A 17,876-nucleotide genomic window follows, 5' to 3' on the forward strand; every position below is an offset into this window, starting at 1 on the left:
TGAAGCTAGCCGACAAAAATTATAAAATATGATTATTTTCACTTTTTTTTAATATACTTTGTTTGTAAATCGTTTGTGATTGATTGTGAGTCTGTTTTTAACGTTTGTGACAAATTAGGTTTTTTTATAATTAATAATATTTTTTAATCGTGAAGTTAGCCGACACTTTTTAATAATAAACAGATTTCGTAATAACTAACAATTGTAATAGATAGGAAATCGTTTGTGATTTACAAATATATTAATATAATTGTTTGTGAGTAATTTCTTTATTATGTTTGCAATAAATAATTTTATAATTATAGTGCGCATGCGCAAAGTAGAACTCTAGCCAATAGCGCGTACTTTATCATACTTTATAACTTTTAAATTAATATCATTTTATAAATAAATAATACTTATCTAATATATCCTTGTGTTATTCTTGTTATTATATAATATATTATATAATTTATAAAGTAAAGCTAAAAGAAATTAACAAGAATTATTTAAAGAATTATATAACGATTTACAAACGAAATATATTCAAAAAAGTGAAAATAATCATATTTTATAATTTTTGTCGACTAGCTTCATGTAGGCGATTAGGATTGAGATTGAATTGAAATATAACCAATTAGAATCAAGAAAATTAATCTCAAGCTTGTAAACTTTGCTCTGATTGGTGAAATTTCAATTTTAATTCCAATCCTAATCCATAGTCTGATACGGGCTTTAAGGAAAAGGAAAGGAAGAAATGCGTCATAAATTCACAAGTGGGTGGCCCATCTATATATATTTGTGAACATTGTCCAACTTCAGTAACAGCAGCGCGCTGTTCGCTCTTTTTCGTTGAACGTTCGATTGAATGCGGGTCGCCCGGAACAATCCGTTTCCATCTCTGATTTAACGTAATCGAAAACGAGTCGAAATGACCGAAACTCTGCAACTAAGAGGCACGCTTCGCGGCCACAATGGCTGGGTCACGCAAATCGCCACGAATCCGAAATATCCAGACATGATTCTGTCCTCCTCACGTGGTAAGTATATCGCTCGGAAACGCCGACTTTCCTCGTTCTTTCTCCTCGTAAATCTGATATTTCTGCAATTCGATAATACAATTTGCCGTAATTTTTCTCATAATTATTTAAATTTGATGATTAATATGAAATATCGCAAAACATGAGGTAGGAGTACACAATCAACTTATGTTTCATCTGTAGTTTCCATCTGTTGTAAATTTTTTCAATTATGGTTTAAGAATTCTATCCTCTTTATATTAATGATATCTTGTTACTTATTTTCTTTTCTTACTTTAGACAAGACTTTGATAGTATGGAAGTTGACACGTGATGAAGCTAACTATGGTATACCGCAGAAGCGTCTTTACGGTCATTCGCATTTCATAAGTGACGTGGTTCTTTCATCTGACGGTAATTACGCACTATCCGGTTCGTGGGATAAAACTTTGCGTCTTTGGGATCTGGCTGCAGGTCGTACGACCAGGAGATTTGAAGACCATACCAAGGTGTGACTTCACTCTTCCGCGATGCAATTTGTATGGGTTTACTTACTTTGTATTAAGAAAAAAGGAAATAATCCTTCATGTTACAAAATATTACTTTGTAATATAAAGAAATTTTCTTTATCCTTGTTACAAGAAAAGTAATACCTAATTCAATGGAAAATATAAAATGTACTGAAGCTTTTTTTTTTATATTTTTTTTATATTGAAAGTAGAAGAAATAGACACTGATTAAATCAGTCATTCGTAAGTATTGATATTGATTAAAGTTACTTTGGTAATTGCTTTATTAATTTATTTTGAGTTTGTTTCTGTTAATAGGATGTGTTGAGCGTTGCTTTCTCTGTGGACAATCGTCAAATAGTCTCTGGTTCGCGAGACAAGACAATTAAATTGTGGAATACATTAGCCGAATGTAAATACACCATTCAAGATGATGGACATACCGATTGGGTCAGTTGCGTGCGCTTCTCTCCCAATCATGCAAATCCGATCATTGTTTCGGCAGGCTGGGATCGTGTTGTTAAAGTAAGAATTAAATTTATATTTAGAAAGAAAATCGAATATTGATATATACATAAAATATTTTATAAGAATGATGGATAATTTTTATAATACAATACATGAGTATATTACTATGAGTGTATGCGGATATGGGACTGACATTACATATCTCTATGATTGTGCATACGATATGTACATACATTTATTACTAACTTAACAATTTATTTACAGGTCTGGAATTTGACAAATTGCAGACTAAAGATCAATCATAGTGGTCATACAGGATATTTGAATACTGTTACAGTATCACCTGATGGATCACTTTGTGCATCTGGTGGCAAAGTATGTATTTCTTTATACTTATATTTGTCACAAACTTAAAACATGCAGATGAATTTATATTATTTTTACTTATAGGATTGCAAAGCTATGCTATGGGATTTGAATGATGGCAAACATCTCCACACTTTGGATCATAACGATATCATCACAGCATTGTGCTTCAGTCCTAATCGTTATTGGCTCTGTGCTGCGTTTGGACCATGGATCAAGATCTGGGATCTTGAAACTAAAGAAATGGTCGAAGAATTGAAACCCGAGGTTGTGTCGGCGACCAGCAAAGCGGAACCTCCTCTGTGTTTGTCTCTCGCATGGTCCACTGATGGTCAGACATTGTTTGCAGGGTATTCCGATAATACTATTCGTGTCTGGCAAGTTTCTGTATCCAGCAGATAAATACTTTATAATAAAAGTATAAAACGAAAATATTAACATATTACATGTTACTTTATTTGTATATTTTAATTTATACATAGTATACGCACGTCTACAATATTATATATACATTTACAAGATGACGTATAGATACATCAACAACTACGATTGTATCTATTTATCTCCACTCTTTTCTTCAAGCTTTTGTTCAAATTTTTTGAATTCTTTCTCGGCAATTTTGTCCGTCTCGTCTTCCACTTGTATAACTCCGAGTACTTCGGGTATATAAAATTGCATCATATTTTGCACGCCATTTCTTAACGTTACTGCCGAGCTTGGACAATTGGTACAGGAACCTTGCATCTTTAGTTTTAAAATGCCTTCCTCGAATCCCTATTGAAAAAAGTAAGCAAGATAATGCATTATATTTATAATTACAATGCAAATATATATTTTAGATTTTTTTAAAGAACAAAAAATACTTGCCATATATACAATATCGCCACCATCTTCTTGTACTGTAGGTCGTATTCGTGTTTCTAATAATTCCTTTATCATTTGAACAACCTCGTCATCATTTGCATTAATTTCTATAAAAATTTAAAGAAATAAATATTCTATTTTATCTTAAATATTTTTATATAAAAATTATTGTATAAACTATACGTGTATCTGTAGCAGGTTCAGAGGTTTCATCCATAATTGGCTGATTACTGGCAAAGAAATCCATTATAGTTGCGAATATCTCTGGCTTTAATAATTTCCATTCCACGTCCTCGTCGAGTTTCGTAACCGTGATAAAATCAGGTCCAAAAAATACCGCCTTTACTCCCTCAATACGAAATAATTGTTTAGCAAGTAACGAGCAGTATGCATCTTTTGCACTTGGAAAATCTTTTGTACATCCTTCCCCGAGTACTAGCACTCCTGGGATAAATTTTAAACTATTTGGATTTGGTGTATCCTGTGTCTGAATAAACATATTACGTTTTTGTTGGCTAGATATTGCAGGACTATGTTTAGAAGGCAATATACAAATTGATCTTTCACTGTCGCCATGCCAGTGTCTGAGACCGATGGGAAAAGTCCTGAAAAGTTCATTTATAAACATATTATTTTATCCAAAAAGATATTTAAAAATATGTATGAATGCAGTATATATTAAATTTATTTTATATACACAAAAGAAAGCAAATAAGTCTTACGTGGAATATTCTTGTGCTAACATTCTATTGGCTACAGGTACGCAACGTTTTACAGAAAGTTTATTTGAGGCTCTGAAAAACGTAAATATATTTATGAAATTCGAGAGAAACGTATAGAAGAAAATATATATGTTTATAATGAACTGTGTAAATTATTTACCGTATGAATTGTTCATTCGCCAGAGTTTTATACAAAGCCGGTCGACTTGTATGAATCGATTTAAAAATTTTATCCATCGTTTTTGACGTCTCTTTTCAAACTGTCAAAAATATCTCATTTTTTTCAACAATATCACGACGATATATTTTTTAATTGGATTCTCGTCTATTTATAAGACGCAATATATTTTAGTGTACTACTTTAGGTTATATGACAGTACGTCAGAAACAAACCGACTTCACGTTGCCACAGCTTATGCAATGATAGGAATGAAGGCAACTTCACACTAAATTTTGCGTTAGTCAAAAATGCGATTTACACAAGTAAAATTTTTTATGACGAGGTACTGTTAGTATACTTTTTCTCTTTCCTCTATATTTCATACTACTTTAAAAAATTATTATAATAATAATATAAGTTTTTGTTAAATAAATATATAATATAATACAATTAGTGTTTAGAAAGTTTGTTAAAAATAAAACGGAGTATAAAAATTAGAGCTGCGCAAGTAAAACTTTATAATTGATTATTATTTAATTTTTAAAGCGGAGTATAAAATTTGGAGGTCTGATTATTTTCAGATTCGCGCGTTCGAAATGACCCCTTCTTCAAGGTGACAGGAGAGATGTGAAAAGCCGCATGCGTTTTCGACTCTTCTAATCGCATTCGTGTGCAAATATATACATGCATGCTCGCGAAGAGCGGCGCTTTAGAATCAGTCCGGTTTTTGAAGAAATATGGCGGATGTCGAGGTGAGCGAGTCACGTGGAAGGCGAGAAAATATATTTTATTATCCTTTCCCGCGGCGTTATTATAATTTTCCTGTGATTTGTTGCAGCTAGCAAAAGCTTTGAAGGATTTACCGAATCGAGTTCAGACCGCCAGCAAGAAGGAGCGGCGTGAAATTCTGCAAAATGTCGTCAACGTATTATCAAACCCCGGTAAGAATCGTCAGGGAAAACCGTATTACTTTATGATAAGAGAGATAAGTGATTCTTGCACGATTTTTGGATCGTAATACGATGATACCGAGAAGAGATCTGTTTCGGATGACTATTCCTGTACTCGATTATTTATGTGCACTTTCGAGGAAAAATGTATATATACCTGTTTATGTGGAAATCTAAAGTGTACTTATATTTACAATATTGTCTTGTAATTGCAATTGTTTTACGTTTACATATATATCTATTTTGTGAGATTCTAATGCGTTAAAAAAATCTAGTTATATAAAAGGTAAATTCATTACTGGATATTGATTACACTATTAAAGTGACTTTACGAATGATTACTTGACATCCAAGTTTTTACATTGAATATAATTCAAGATATTGGATATATTTGCATGGATATTGTATAATATACATTGTGTATATTAAGAAAAAAAAGTTTTTAATTGAATAATACATTGTAATTATATTTTTTCTTTGCAAAATGACACAAGATTTATTATAAATAAGAAGGAAAGTGCATGTAAATATTATTTTATTGTTAGATGTTTCTACTTTTGCATTGTTACATGTTCGTGAATTCATTTAAATTATATTTTGTTTATTATTTAAGAAATTTAAGTAAGAATCTTTCCGTAAGATATATACAAGACCAATTAATAATGCTATAATTTCTACCTATATATTTACACTAAAATAATATTTAAAAAATAATCAGTAAATTATATATGAGATATAAAAATGATTATTATTGATTATACATAAACTGTGTATTATAGTAATTATCGAATTTACAAAAATAGTTGTAGTTCAAATGTGTTTAAATCAATTTTTAAAATTATCTTTTTTGTCTCTAATATTGAATATATTTATGTATCAGATTTCAGCACTGATAATATATTTTATTTATGTAATTTGATAAAAAAAAATGTTAAAAAATTTACACTTATTATTTAAAAATAAATGTTTATTGATGATTTAAGTAAATTTATTAAAAATTGCGACTATTAAAATATGTTTTAATTTGATAATTATGTGTATATTATATACAAATTGTTTATTACAGGCATTAATGACAAAATTGTCAATGGGATTTGTAAGGTGGTATCGCTTACCTTACATAGGTACAAGGATAGTGCTTCTCAGTCCTACGTGAAAAATCTAATTGTAGAACTACTTAAAAAACAACCAGAAGCTACCATCAAACATATGACAACTGTAATTTCAGAGCAAGCTACTTGGCATAAAAATGTGGTTGCGACGTAAGTTTAAAATCAAGAATTATTTGTTGTATGTTTATTTGATGTAATTGTAAATATTCTTTATGTTTTTTCACAGTTTGAATACTGCTTTAACTGCATATACTGCATTGAAATGGTCAAACTTAGTTATTCTTCATGGATATAATGTATTGGATAATACTGAGATGAATGAATATTTAGCAAAACTCATTGAAGCACAGGCAAATTTATCTGCCGCAGCTTTGGCATCTGCAGATAAAAAACTTGCAAACAAGGTGTACACATTACTCGCATATGAATGGACAGCTATTAAGGACATAGAAGTTATTTATGTGGAAAATTTAACAAAATTGGAGCTCGGTAATGGTGTAATTATTCTAGCCAGCTTACTTACAAAATATTTAGTTGCCACACAAAAAAATGATTTAGTAGAACAATTAAAGGTAAATATTATATTAAGAATACATATATAATTCTAATTATTATGTTATATTTATAATTATGTTATATATTGTATTTTTATTTATTTTAGATAAACATGATAGACATTTTTATAAAAGTGACGATCAGTTGTAAGAAGAAGCCAGATTTATACGTAGTGGATGTAGCTGTACCACTTCTTCGAAGATTAACTCACGAAGAGTTTAAAACTCAATTACTTCCTGCTTTACAGAAAGCAATGTTGCGAAATCCGGAAATTATCATTGGATCAGTCGGTCACATTTTAAGCGGATTAAGTCTTGATTTGAGCCAGTATACCCAAGAAATAAGTAAAGGATTATTTGCTAATCTACATTCTAAGGAAGATTTAGTGAGAGATGAAGCGGTCGGGGCATGTCGCAAGCTTGCTCTACAATGTTCCGATACCACGGCTCTGGAGATGTTGCTCTCATCCGTATTTGCGGTGTTTCACGGATCAGAGGGTAAGCTTACGGTCGCGACACACAAAATCTCTGTGTTACAAGGAGCCGGCAATCTTAGCTGTAATGTAGCTTCGGGCAGCAGTGTGCAGAAACTGGCCGAGACGGCGTGTGAGCATTTCATCAAGGTACTCGAGACGGAGGTTCACGAGAAGACGCTGATCCAGGCTCTTGAAATGATGGCACTGTGGTCCAAAAAATTTTCGTCCGCTCTACCGAAAATCGTAGTGGACGCTTTCAAGAAAGGCATGGCGGCGAAAACATCTACCGCTGCAGTACGAACAGCTTATATCAAGTTGTTCTTCTCGACTCCCGCCACCCCTTACTCGGGAATAATAGCCCCAATTCTCGCGCAAGCGATAACACGAGCTATGCAGCAGTGCGCGCAACCGGCAGCGGTGACCGAAGGTCTAGTCGCTTCGTACCTTCTATTGAAGTTCGTATTGGCTGACCAGGTGGAGAACGACAAGCAGAATGTATTGTGGAACGCAATCGACGAGCAGATATTCTTCTCCGAAAAGTTTCTATCGACATGCGGCGACGATATCTTATATCATCTTATGTTGCTATGCGAACGATTAATCACTGAGTTTTCCGACAGATTAAATGAAAAGGCTTTGACTGGGATTCATCGAGCAATTGTATCTTGTGCTACTGCCTCAAATTCCTCTACACGACAACGATGTTTCCCATTAGTCAAGAAGATTGTGACTGGTTTGAGTACATATGCGCCAGCGCAGGCTCTATTAATGGAGTTTAACAAGTTTTTGGAAAACGTGAAGATTAAATCGGAGTCGGATAAAGAGAGTAAAGAAGAATCCTCAATGGGGGAAATCACCGGGAGGTGTCTCGCAGACGGATTGTTTGCTATATGCTCGGGTTCCTTTTTATTTGAGGTACCGACTTATCAGATGACCAGAGACGCTCTACTTCCATCCCATCACCCGGCATTGCTCAAAGCTGTACCAAACTTGTGGTTCAAGATCGCTAAGAACTACAATCTCGTACCAAAGGACTTTTTACGCAGTTACAGTAACGAAGTGAGGAAAATGTTGATTCAGAATTATAAACCGATACCGACTTACGAAAATGCACTTGTAAAAATCGTATCTCTCGCACCAGATGCTTTTCTACCTGCGTTAGTATCGAATGTTACAAGTAAACTTGATGATCCAGAAATTTTAAGAGTTACCAAGGACGAATATTTTACGTATCTCACTCCCGAAGGAGAACTTTACGACAAGAGTGTATTGCCCGTCAACGACGAAAATGATATTCTTAATTCCATGAATATGAAGAGAGAAAGTAAGGTTTACTCGTTTAAGGAGCAGCAAGAGGAGCTACAACTGAGACGTGAATTATATGAGAAGCGAAAACGAGAAGGCAAGATAAAGGAACCAAAATTAACGCCTAAACAAGAAGAGACCTTGAAGGCGCAGATCGCGAAAGAAAATGGTATTCGTAAGAGATTAACCGAATTGAAAGCCAAGATAGATAATACCGTGTCTCTGGTGACATGTTCGATACACGGTAATAAGCAGGAACTGTCTTTGTATTTAAAGGATCTTTTACCACCCATTTTGAAGAATCTGGGCTCTCCATTGGCAGCTCCCGAAATGTCGGAACTATATGTAGCCCTTCGTCGAACAGTAACCATGGATAATAGCGTCATTCTAGGTGATCTCATCGCTCATGTTACATTGCGACAATTGCAACCGCAGTGCGATTTGGATCAAGCTTGGGAAGAGGAAAATCTCGATGTAGCGGTTAAAAGAACGTTGAATCTGATACACACGGTAACGATCAAGAAGAAGGAATTATTCACGGCGCCTGCGTTTTGTTACGTTTTTCCCTTTATAAGAAAGACTTTGTTATCATATAAGGACGACGGCATGATAGTACAGGGATTACAATTGATTCAGGAACATGCCAAGCAGAGAGGAGACAGCTCTACCGACCTGAAAGACATCAGACATCCTAGACTTTTGCCGCGTAAACAAATGTTCGATTTGCTTATCGAACTTATGGAGACCACAACAGGTCGTGTGCAGTCACACGCGGTGGCGACCTTGCTAGACGTCGCGCAATCCGGCAGTGGTCAACCAGGTACAGCAATCGCCATCAGCGAAGATATAGATTCCTTGATCGGTGCGTTGCAGAATTCGCTATCCACTGTGAGGGACGCAGCTCTTAGAGGATTAACCGTAATACGACAAGCTTTTCCGTCCCAAAAGGAGGATCAGGATCAGCTCGACAGACTCACCAGAAGAGTATGGATCGCTCGATTCGACGTGAACGAAGATAATAAGATTCTCGCCGGCGAACTATGGAACGCGGCCGACTTTACCGCGCGCCCGGAAGTCCTCTGCGAGGAACTGATTTGGGACATCGCTCATCCAGTCGAGCCAGTGCAACAGGCAGCCGCTCACGCGTTAGCGGAGAGCTTGGCTAGTGTGCCTCATTTAACGCCGTCCGTCTTGGACAGTCTGTTGCAGTTGTATCAGGAGAAACTGGCCATGATCCCACCGAAGTTAAACGACTTTGGTCGCGTCGTCGAGCAGCCGATCGATACGTGGGGTCCGCGACGGGGGGTAGCCCTCGCCCTGGCCCAGATAGCGCCGCTTCTCACCGCCGACACTGTACACCGACTCATCCAGTTCTTCGTATTGACCGGACTCGGGGACAGGAACCAATACGTACGCACTGAGATGCTGACGGCCGCCGTCGCGGCGGTCGATCTTCACGGCAGCGCGAACATCACTTCGCTGCTTCCGGTTTTCGAGGATTTCATGGACAAGGCGCCGAAAATCGGCAGCTTTGACTCGATCAAGCAGTCGGTGGTGATTCTCATGGGATCGCTCGCGAGACACTTGGATAAGAACGACCCACGAATCAAACCGATCGTGATGCGTCTCATTGCTGCGCTCTCTACGCCTTCACAGCAGGTGCAGGAGGCCGTGGCCAATTGTCTACCCCATTTGACGGACTCCATTAAGGAAGATGCGCCAAAAATCGTGGACAATCTGATGGACCAATTGCTCAAGTCGGACAAGTATGGCGAGCGTAAAGGTGCAGCGTACGGACTTGCGGGTCTCATCAAGGGTATGGGAATTCTTGCGTTGAAGCAGCTGGATATCATGAGCAAGCTGACCATCGCTATTCAAGACAAGAAGAATTACCGACATCGCGAGGGAGCGCTGTTTGCCTTCGAAATGCTGTGTACGATGCTCGGCAGATTGTTCGAGCCTTACATCGTGCACGTTCTGCCGCATTTGCTTCTGTGTTTCGGCGACTCGAGTCAGTACGTAAGAACTGCCACTGACGACACTGCCAGAGTAGTGATGAGTAAACTTTCCGCTCACGGCGTTAAGCTCGTTTTACCGAGTCTATTGGCGGCTCTCGAGGAAGACTCGTGGAGAACGAAAACAGGTATGTAAGTCATATTAATCTTATTGGCAAACGGAGTAATTTTTCTACTGATTCTAATCTCGTTAACTAAATTTTATTGGCTTTTAATGTATTATCTTGTATTATTTTGGTACATGAAACTAATGATTGTTATTTGCTTAAATTAAAAATAAAACATTAAATTTTATATAGGATCTGTCGAATTGCTTGGTGCTATGGCGTATTGCGCACCGAAGCAGTTAAGTAGCTGCTTGCCGAGTATTGTTCCCAAGCTGATAGAGGTCCTCAGTGATTCCCATACAAAGGTGCAAGAAGCTGGCGCGGAGGCTCTGAAAGTCATCGGAAGTGTGATACGCAATCCGGAGATTCAAGCGATTGTACCGGTATTGTTGAAAGCATTGCAAGATCCCTCGCACAAGACCGCTACTTGCCTGCAAACGTTGCTGGATACACAATTTGTCCATTTTATCGATGCACCCTCACTGGCGTTAATTATGCCCGTTGTGCAACGCGCGTTCCTCGACCGTTCGACGGAAACCAGAAAGATGGCCGCGCAGATCATCGGCAATATGTATTCTTTAACAGATCAGAAAGACCTGACCCCGTATCTGCCAACCATTATACCAGGTCTGAAGACTAGTTTGCTCGATCCCGTGCCCGAAGTACGCAGCGTGTCTGCAAGAGCGTTGGGCGCTATGGTACGCGGAATGGGCGAATCTAGTTTCGAGGATTTGTTACCCTGGCTGATGCAGACGTTGACTTCGGAAACCAGTAGCGTCGACCGATCCGGCGCCGCGCAAGGTCTCTCCGAGGTGGTACGCGGACTGGGCGTGGAGAAACTTCATAAACTCATGCCGGAGATCATCAGCACTGCCGAGAGAACGGACATCGCGCCTCACGTGAAAGACGGATACATTATGATGTTTATATACATGCCGAGCGCGTTCACCACGGAATTCACTCCATACATAGGACAGATCATTAATCCGATTTTGAAGGCTTTGGCCGACGAGAACGAATATGTGCGGGAGACCGCGTTGAGAGCGGGACAACGTATCGTCACTCTTTACGCCGACTCGGCGATAATGTTACTATTACCGGAATTAGAGAAAGGTCTCTTCGATGACAATTGGCGTATTCGGTACTCGTCCGTTCAACTATTGGGCGACTTACTGTACAGGATCTCCGGCGTGTCCGGCAAAATGTCGACCGAGACCGCGAGCGAAGACGATAATTTTGGTACGGAACAGTCGCACTACGCCATCATAAACGCTTTAGGCGCGGAAAGACGGAATCGCGTGTTGGCCGGTCTCTATATGGGCCGGTCGGACGTAGCTCTGATGGTACGCCAGGCTGCTCTTCATGTTTGGAAGGTAGTAGTGACGAATACACCAAGGACATTGCGAGAGATATTACCGACCCTGTTCACTCTTCTATTGGGATGTTTGGCGAGTACGAGTTACGACTAAGAGACAAGTTGCAGCGCGAACATTAGGCGATCTAGTGCGAAAATTGGGAGAACGAGTCTTGCCGGAGATTATACCGATCTTGGAGAAGGGCTTGCAGAGCGATCAAGCGGATCAGCGTCAGGGAGTGTGCATAGGACTGTCCGAAATTATGGCGAGCACGAACAAGGACATGGTTCTGACTTTTGTTATCAGTCTTGTCCCAACGGTTAGGTGAGTATAATAATAAATAATAATTATAAATCTTTAAAAGACTGTTCATGTCTTTACAGATATTTAAACAAGGCGACTTTTTCAGGAAAGCGCTCTGCGATCCGCTGCCGGAGGTTCGCCAGGCTGCAGCTAAGACTTTCGACGGTTTACATTCCACGGTGGGCGTTCGCGCGCTCGATGATATATTACCGGCCATGTTGACCCAACTGAACTCCCCCGATCCAGCGGAGGCGGAGAACACGTTGGACGGTTTACGTCAAGTGATGGCAATCAAATCGCGTGTAGTACTACCGTATCTAGTCCCGCAGTTAGCTTCCCCGCCAGTGAACACGAAAGCGTTGTCGATATTGGCCAGCGTGGCAGGTGAAGCGCTGACGAGATTCCTTCACAGGATCTTGCCGGCGTTACTCACTGCGCTTTCCAGCGCGCAAGGAACGCCGAACGAGTTGCAGGAGTTGGAGTATTGTCAGGCCGTAGTACTTTCCGTCACCGACGAAGTAGGCGTTAGAACTGTCATGGATCAGCTGATGGAGGCCACGAGAGCGGAGGATCTCTCGAAACGGCGAAGCGCCGCGACGTTGCTCTGCGCCTTCTGTCGCGACACTCGCGCCGATTACAGCCAATATGTGCCACAATTGCTAAGGGGCTTGATCCATTTGTTCACCGATGAAGACAGGGATGTGTTACAGATGAGTTGGGAAGCTCTCACGGCCGTTACAAAGGTACAAGTTTTTATCAGGACGAAAATAATGAACAATAATGACTTGAACAGGATCACTAATATTGCCGTAATTTTTCACAGACTCTATCATCCGAGCAGCAAATAGCGCATGTACAAGATATCAGGCAAGCCGTTCGATTCGCGGTGTCTGATCTGAAAGGTCAAGAATTATTACCCGGATTCTGTCTTCCTAAAGGAATCACGCCAATCCTGCCGATCTTTAGAGAGGCTATATTAAACGGTTTGCCGGAAGCAAAAGAACATGCGGCTCAAGGATTGGGAGAAGTCATAAGGTTGTCCAGCGCGGCTGCGTTACAGCCAAGTGTCGTACACATTACCGGGCCACTTATTCGAATCCTTGGAGATCGTTTTAATTGGAGTGTTAAAGCAGCCGTCTTGGAAACACTTGCAATCTTACTTGGAAAGGTCTGTACAAAATTAACGAATAATGAGTAATTTTTGCTAAGACGAGGATTCACAATTTTATATTGTGATTTACAAATAAAAGAAATATAATACTTGTATTATTAAATACAATATTTTATACAATACTTAAATATTTTAGTATAAAGTACTTAAATAGTTCAAAATGCTGGTTTTCGAAATATAATTGATGTCTCTCTTTCTCCTTCAACAGGTTGGCGTCATGTTGAAACAATTCTTGCCGCAACTGCAAACTACTTTCTTGAGAGCCTTGAATGACAGTAATCGGCAAGTTAGATTGAAAGCAGCTTATGCTCTTAGCAATCTAATTGTTATTCATACACGTGTCGATCCTTTATTTACTGAACTTCACACTGGTATCAAGACAGGAGATGATCCAGCAATAAGGTAATCTTGATGAATAAATCTCTACGGATATATTCTTTTTTCGTGTATTTTTAAATATTTTATAAGAATTTAATATTAATTATTGTGCAGAGAAACGATGCTGCAAGCTCTCAGAGGTGTATTGACTCCCGCTGGTGACAAAATGACTGATCCAATGAAAAAACAAGTTTTTGCAACGCTCAGCAGCATGCTTAGTCATCCGGAAGATATCACGAGAAACGCGGTCGCCGGTTGTTTTGGTGCGCTTTTACGGTGGTTGAGTCCAGAACAGTTAGCAGTTGCACTGAACGATCACTTCTTATGTAAGTTTATAAAAAATACAACATATATACAACTTAGTTATTTATATTTTCAAGAATTAACAAAAATAATAAATATTTCTTTTATATTCGATTAGGTAACGACGTTAATGTCGACTGGACACTCAGGCATGGACGCTCGGCCGCTCTTTTTGTAGCGTTGAAGGAATCACCCATTACAGTGTACAATCCTAAAGAGAAGGATCGCGTATGTGCAGTGATACTTTCATACTTGGCTGCAGACAGAGTGCAAATAGTCATGAATGGTGTACGAGCGTGCGGATATCTATTTCAGTATCTCATGAATGAATCGCTACCTGTACCACAGCAAATTTTATCACCTTTCGTGAGAGTAAGTTTATTTGAGAATATATGTGTCATATATCAGGATGTATACTCCTAGGAAAAATCTTGAAATGGTATTCTCAGAAAACTCATTCAATTTTGAAAAAACCAGGGAATTCTCAGGATTCAGAGAATTTTTTAAAAAATTATCTTTCTGTTGATTTTATTTTTATTTAGAACTTCAGAAACGTGTCTAACATATATTTGCAACATTTAAATTCTTATTAAAATTTTTTTTATTTACAATCTTTTTTTAGTATCAAGATCTTATATAAATTATAAATTTTATAGAAAATTGTTCAAATTTTTAATATTTAAATAAATCAATACTGCTTATTTATTTAATAAATAATAAATTTTAATAAATTAGTATTCCCCCTGAGACGGTTATAATAAATTATTTCTTGTTTTATATTTTTATTTTTATCAGGGAATTCTCAGGGAATTTTTTTACAAAATTTGAGTAGACATTCTATATATCTTTATTTAAAAACAATGAAAATAGATTGCAATAATAGTTCTAGAAATATTCGGCATGAAATATACATATATCAAATATGATATTATTTCGTAACGTTAAAGTGTAACATTGACATTTTTAACATCTGGTTAATTAAATTTTAGTCAATGAATAATAACAGCAACGATGTGAAGCAGTTACTCGCCCGAGTTTGCATACATCTTGCGCGCAACATCCCACCTGAAAATATGTCTGCCGAACTGCTCAGGGCGCTTCTACCGATGTTGGTGAACGGAACGAAAGAGAAGAACGGATATGTCAAAGCGAACAGCGAACTTGCGCTTATCGCGGTGCTTCGATTGAGGCAGGGTGAAGATGAACATCAGGTGAGTCCTCAACTTATTTTTTATTTATAAAAAAACTGATAATCTCGGCTTAAATTATTTTTTATTTCATCATTATTTTTGAACTTTATATTTTATTTTTGAACAAAATCCTCTCTTCCTCTCCAACAGTTTAAGTTTGGTTTTTTTCAACACAAAAGTTGAATAATCGTAATAATCTTGTTATCACCTTCTAGCGTTGCATAGCTTTCTTGGATGTTGGCGCAAGAGAGTCTCTGTCTGATGTGGTCAGCAAAGTGTTGCGTAAAGTTCTTTCTCAGCCGGAGGGCAAAATAGAGGAATTAGACGATACGTTACTCACGTGAGAGCTATTGTACTTTCCGGGGCTTATTACGCACTATACACGTTCCAATAATCGTATTACCCGTCATTATTCGCCCGACCTCTATAAAAAAGAGATTTATCATTCATGTATCAGTTATATTATGAACCAACTAGTTCGTTCAACATTGTATCTCGATAAGCAATTAAAGAGCGTAAAGCGGAAAAGTCGCTCGATGGCATTCAACTTACTTAAGCTAAAATGTCCCGAGCAGGATCACGCGATTCAAACTAGGATTGTATATACTTTAACGAGAAAGATGTTTCTTATTATTCATATGTATATATCGGCCATCTGACATCTAACGATTCTAAGGTCGATGATTGCACTACTTCGATTCGCACAGACATTTTCACACTTGAGACATCAGAGGTGACATTCTGAAGAATCCATTATCTAAATTATTTTTTCCTTGAAAAATGAAAGACTTATTATTTTAAACAATTTCTCAATTCATATTAAATAAATAGTTACATTATGGATTTATACACTAATCATGATTATATTATACAGTCGCTGCATCAAAAATAAATCTTTCTCACTATAAGAAAAAAAATATGAAAAAAATTCGTAAAATTGATTCACAATTGATTCGAAGAATGTTAAAGCTATTGAATTGTAAGGAACATAATAGTGATGAAGTGGTATAGAAGCTATTATACTTATTATAATTAGATTTTATCAGGTTTGTTTTATTTTATGCTTTAATATTATTTCGTAGGGTTATCTATGTGTATAACGTAGATTATATTTCAGAGTAAAAAAATATAGATGTTGTCGAGACAGATCCCGGATATGGACAAATCCGAATATCCAGCTGAAATTATCCGATCGTGATTGGATTTGATCAAATTGAGGATCTGCCTATATATGTATAGAGGTTGTTAAATCGGCTCGAGCTACTCCATGTAATGTCGTGATACTCCTGGCTCGATCATTGAAATGTCTTTAAACAGAATAATCGGCATCTCATGTCGCATTTCACATATTTACCTCCGATTTTCGTACTTGCATCTTCCATTGCGCTCTCGTAATACTTTAGAATGTATGTGTCGGACAATCGCAGGATTTTATACTTTTATATGATTTTTTAACAATCAATCAAAGTTTACTTACACGATACACGCACTTCGTATCAAATTGTTTTTTTTTATGGCGATAGAAGAATTTTACAATAACTTTTGGCGAGCACATATATAAGAAAAGTGTGGAGGCAGTGATATGATGGACCAGAAGTAACACTCCGCTCTGATATTTTCAAATGCAAATAATTACGCGATGTATTCGTGTATTTTGCTTTGACTTTTCATACTTCGAAGTTTACATAAAAATAAATGTCAGACTATCTCGGTTTCATAAAATGACGAAGTATATTATGAATATTAGGCATAGGTTGTACTGATGTCAATTTTGCTTAATTATTTTTTGTTAGCTGTTTTAAGTCCTTTAGAATAAACGAATTAAATCTTGATGACAGATTCTTATGGATTAATCGTAAAATTGATTTTTTACACATAAATATCATTTAAGAGAGGCAAATTATCGTAGACTTATTTATATATATTTGTAATCAAGTTCTTTTGTCTCTCTTTCTCAAATTCTAAAAATTAATTTGCACAGAAATCTCTTTAATTTTTTTAATCAAATTTTCAAAAACTAATTTTTCTTTGCATTTTCACAGAGAGATCAACATTAAATTATTTCGAAAAATCCAAAGAATTTGTCACAAAAATAAAATTTATCTCTTTCTAAGATAATTATTTCTTGGCTCTAAAATATTCATAAAGCGCGATTTTTTATTTCTAAAAAAATTATGTATTATTATTCGCGCTGATTAGTTTCATCCATAGTTTGGAATTGAAACTGCTTGCGAGATGTGCAAAAATGATTGCAATGCTCGACCGATAAATCACATATAAAACAAATATATTATGACTCTCTTTTATAATCCTCCTTTGTCATGAAAAAAAAAAAATAATTTGCAAGTTATATTTGCGTAAATATAATGATTTATTTTCGCAATGAAGAATTTAACGCAAAGCATTGCTGTAGAAAAAAATATAACATAAACATAAAGTATATAATTCATAAAATTTTAGAAGATGAATCGTATGTATACATAGATAGATCAATATGTGTAAAAGTTTCTATTTTAAAATTAATTTATGCAAAATTTATATTTTTTTATATGTAACATATATTGTATTAT

At 36.8% G+C, this 17,876-nt stretch overlaps 3 protein-coding genes across 3 annotated transcripts; 2 read left to right on the top strand and 1 right to left on the bottom strand.

Moving 5' to 3' along the window:
* The first annotated feature begins 789 nt into the window (after nucleotides 1-789).
* On the top strand, nucleotides 790-2,783 carry Rack1 (Receptor of activated protein kinase C 1). Its single transcript, XM_029308592.2, has 5 exons — nucleotides 790-1,019; nucleotides 1,299-1,507; nucleotides 1,826-2,032; nucleotides 2,240-2,350; nucleotides 2,426-2,783. Exons 1-5 carry the CDS (start codon nucleotides 911-913, stop codon nucleotides 2,741-2,743), a joined length of 954 nt encoding a protein of 317 aa, XP_029164425.1. The 5' UTR covers nucleotides 790-910; the 3' UTR covers nucleotides 2,744-2,783.
* On the bottom strand, nucleotides 2,776-4,363 carry LOC114935685 (NFU1 iron-sulfur cluster scaffold homolog, mitochondrial). Its single transcript, XM_029308591.2, has 5 exons — nucleotides 4,088-4,363; nucleotides 3,928-3,999; nucleotides 3,389-3,810; nucleotides 3,209-3,312; nucleotides 2,776-3,115 (listed from the first exon to the last, which is right to left on the bottom strand). Exons 1-5 carry the CDS (start codon nucleotides 4,162-4,164, stop codon nucleotides 2,897-2,899), a joined length of 894 nt encoding a protein of 297 aa, XP_029164424.1. The 5' UTR covers nucleotides 4,165-4,363; the 3' UTR covers nucleotides 2,776-2,896.
* Nucleotides 4,364-4,737: 374 nt separating this feature from the next.
* Nucleotides 4,738-17,592, top strand: l(3)80Fj (lethal (3) 80Fj). Its single transcript, XM_029308586.2, is given in 14 exon segments — nucleotides 4,738-4,839; nucleotides 4,926-5,028; nucleotides 6,104-6,299; nucleotides 6,376-6,721; nucleotides 6,811-10,627; nucleotides 10,799-12,072; nucleotides 12,074-12,285; nucleotides 12,371-13,007; nucleotides 13,088-13,432; nucleotides 13,644-13,837; nucleotides 13,928-14,139; nucleotides 14,235-14,488; nucleotides 15,106-15,327; nucleotides 15,522-17,592. Coding segments are annotated over 14 exon segments (7,956 nt in total). The 5' UTR covers nucleotides 4,738-4,824; the 3' UTR covers nucleotides 15,651-17,592.
* The last annotated feature ends 284 nt before the right edge of the window (nucleotides 17,593-17,876 follow it).

This window comes from Nylanderia fulva, unplaced genomic scaffold (genome assembly GCF_048542155.1).
Source record: "Nylanderia fulva isolate GAGA-0341 unplaced genomic scaffold, ASM4854215v1 Scaffold18, whole genome shotgun sequence".
Lineage (NCBI taxonomy): Eukaryota > Metazoa > Arthropoda > Insecta > Hymenoptera > Formicidae > Nylanderia > Nylanderia fulva.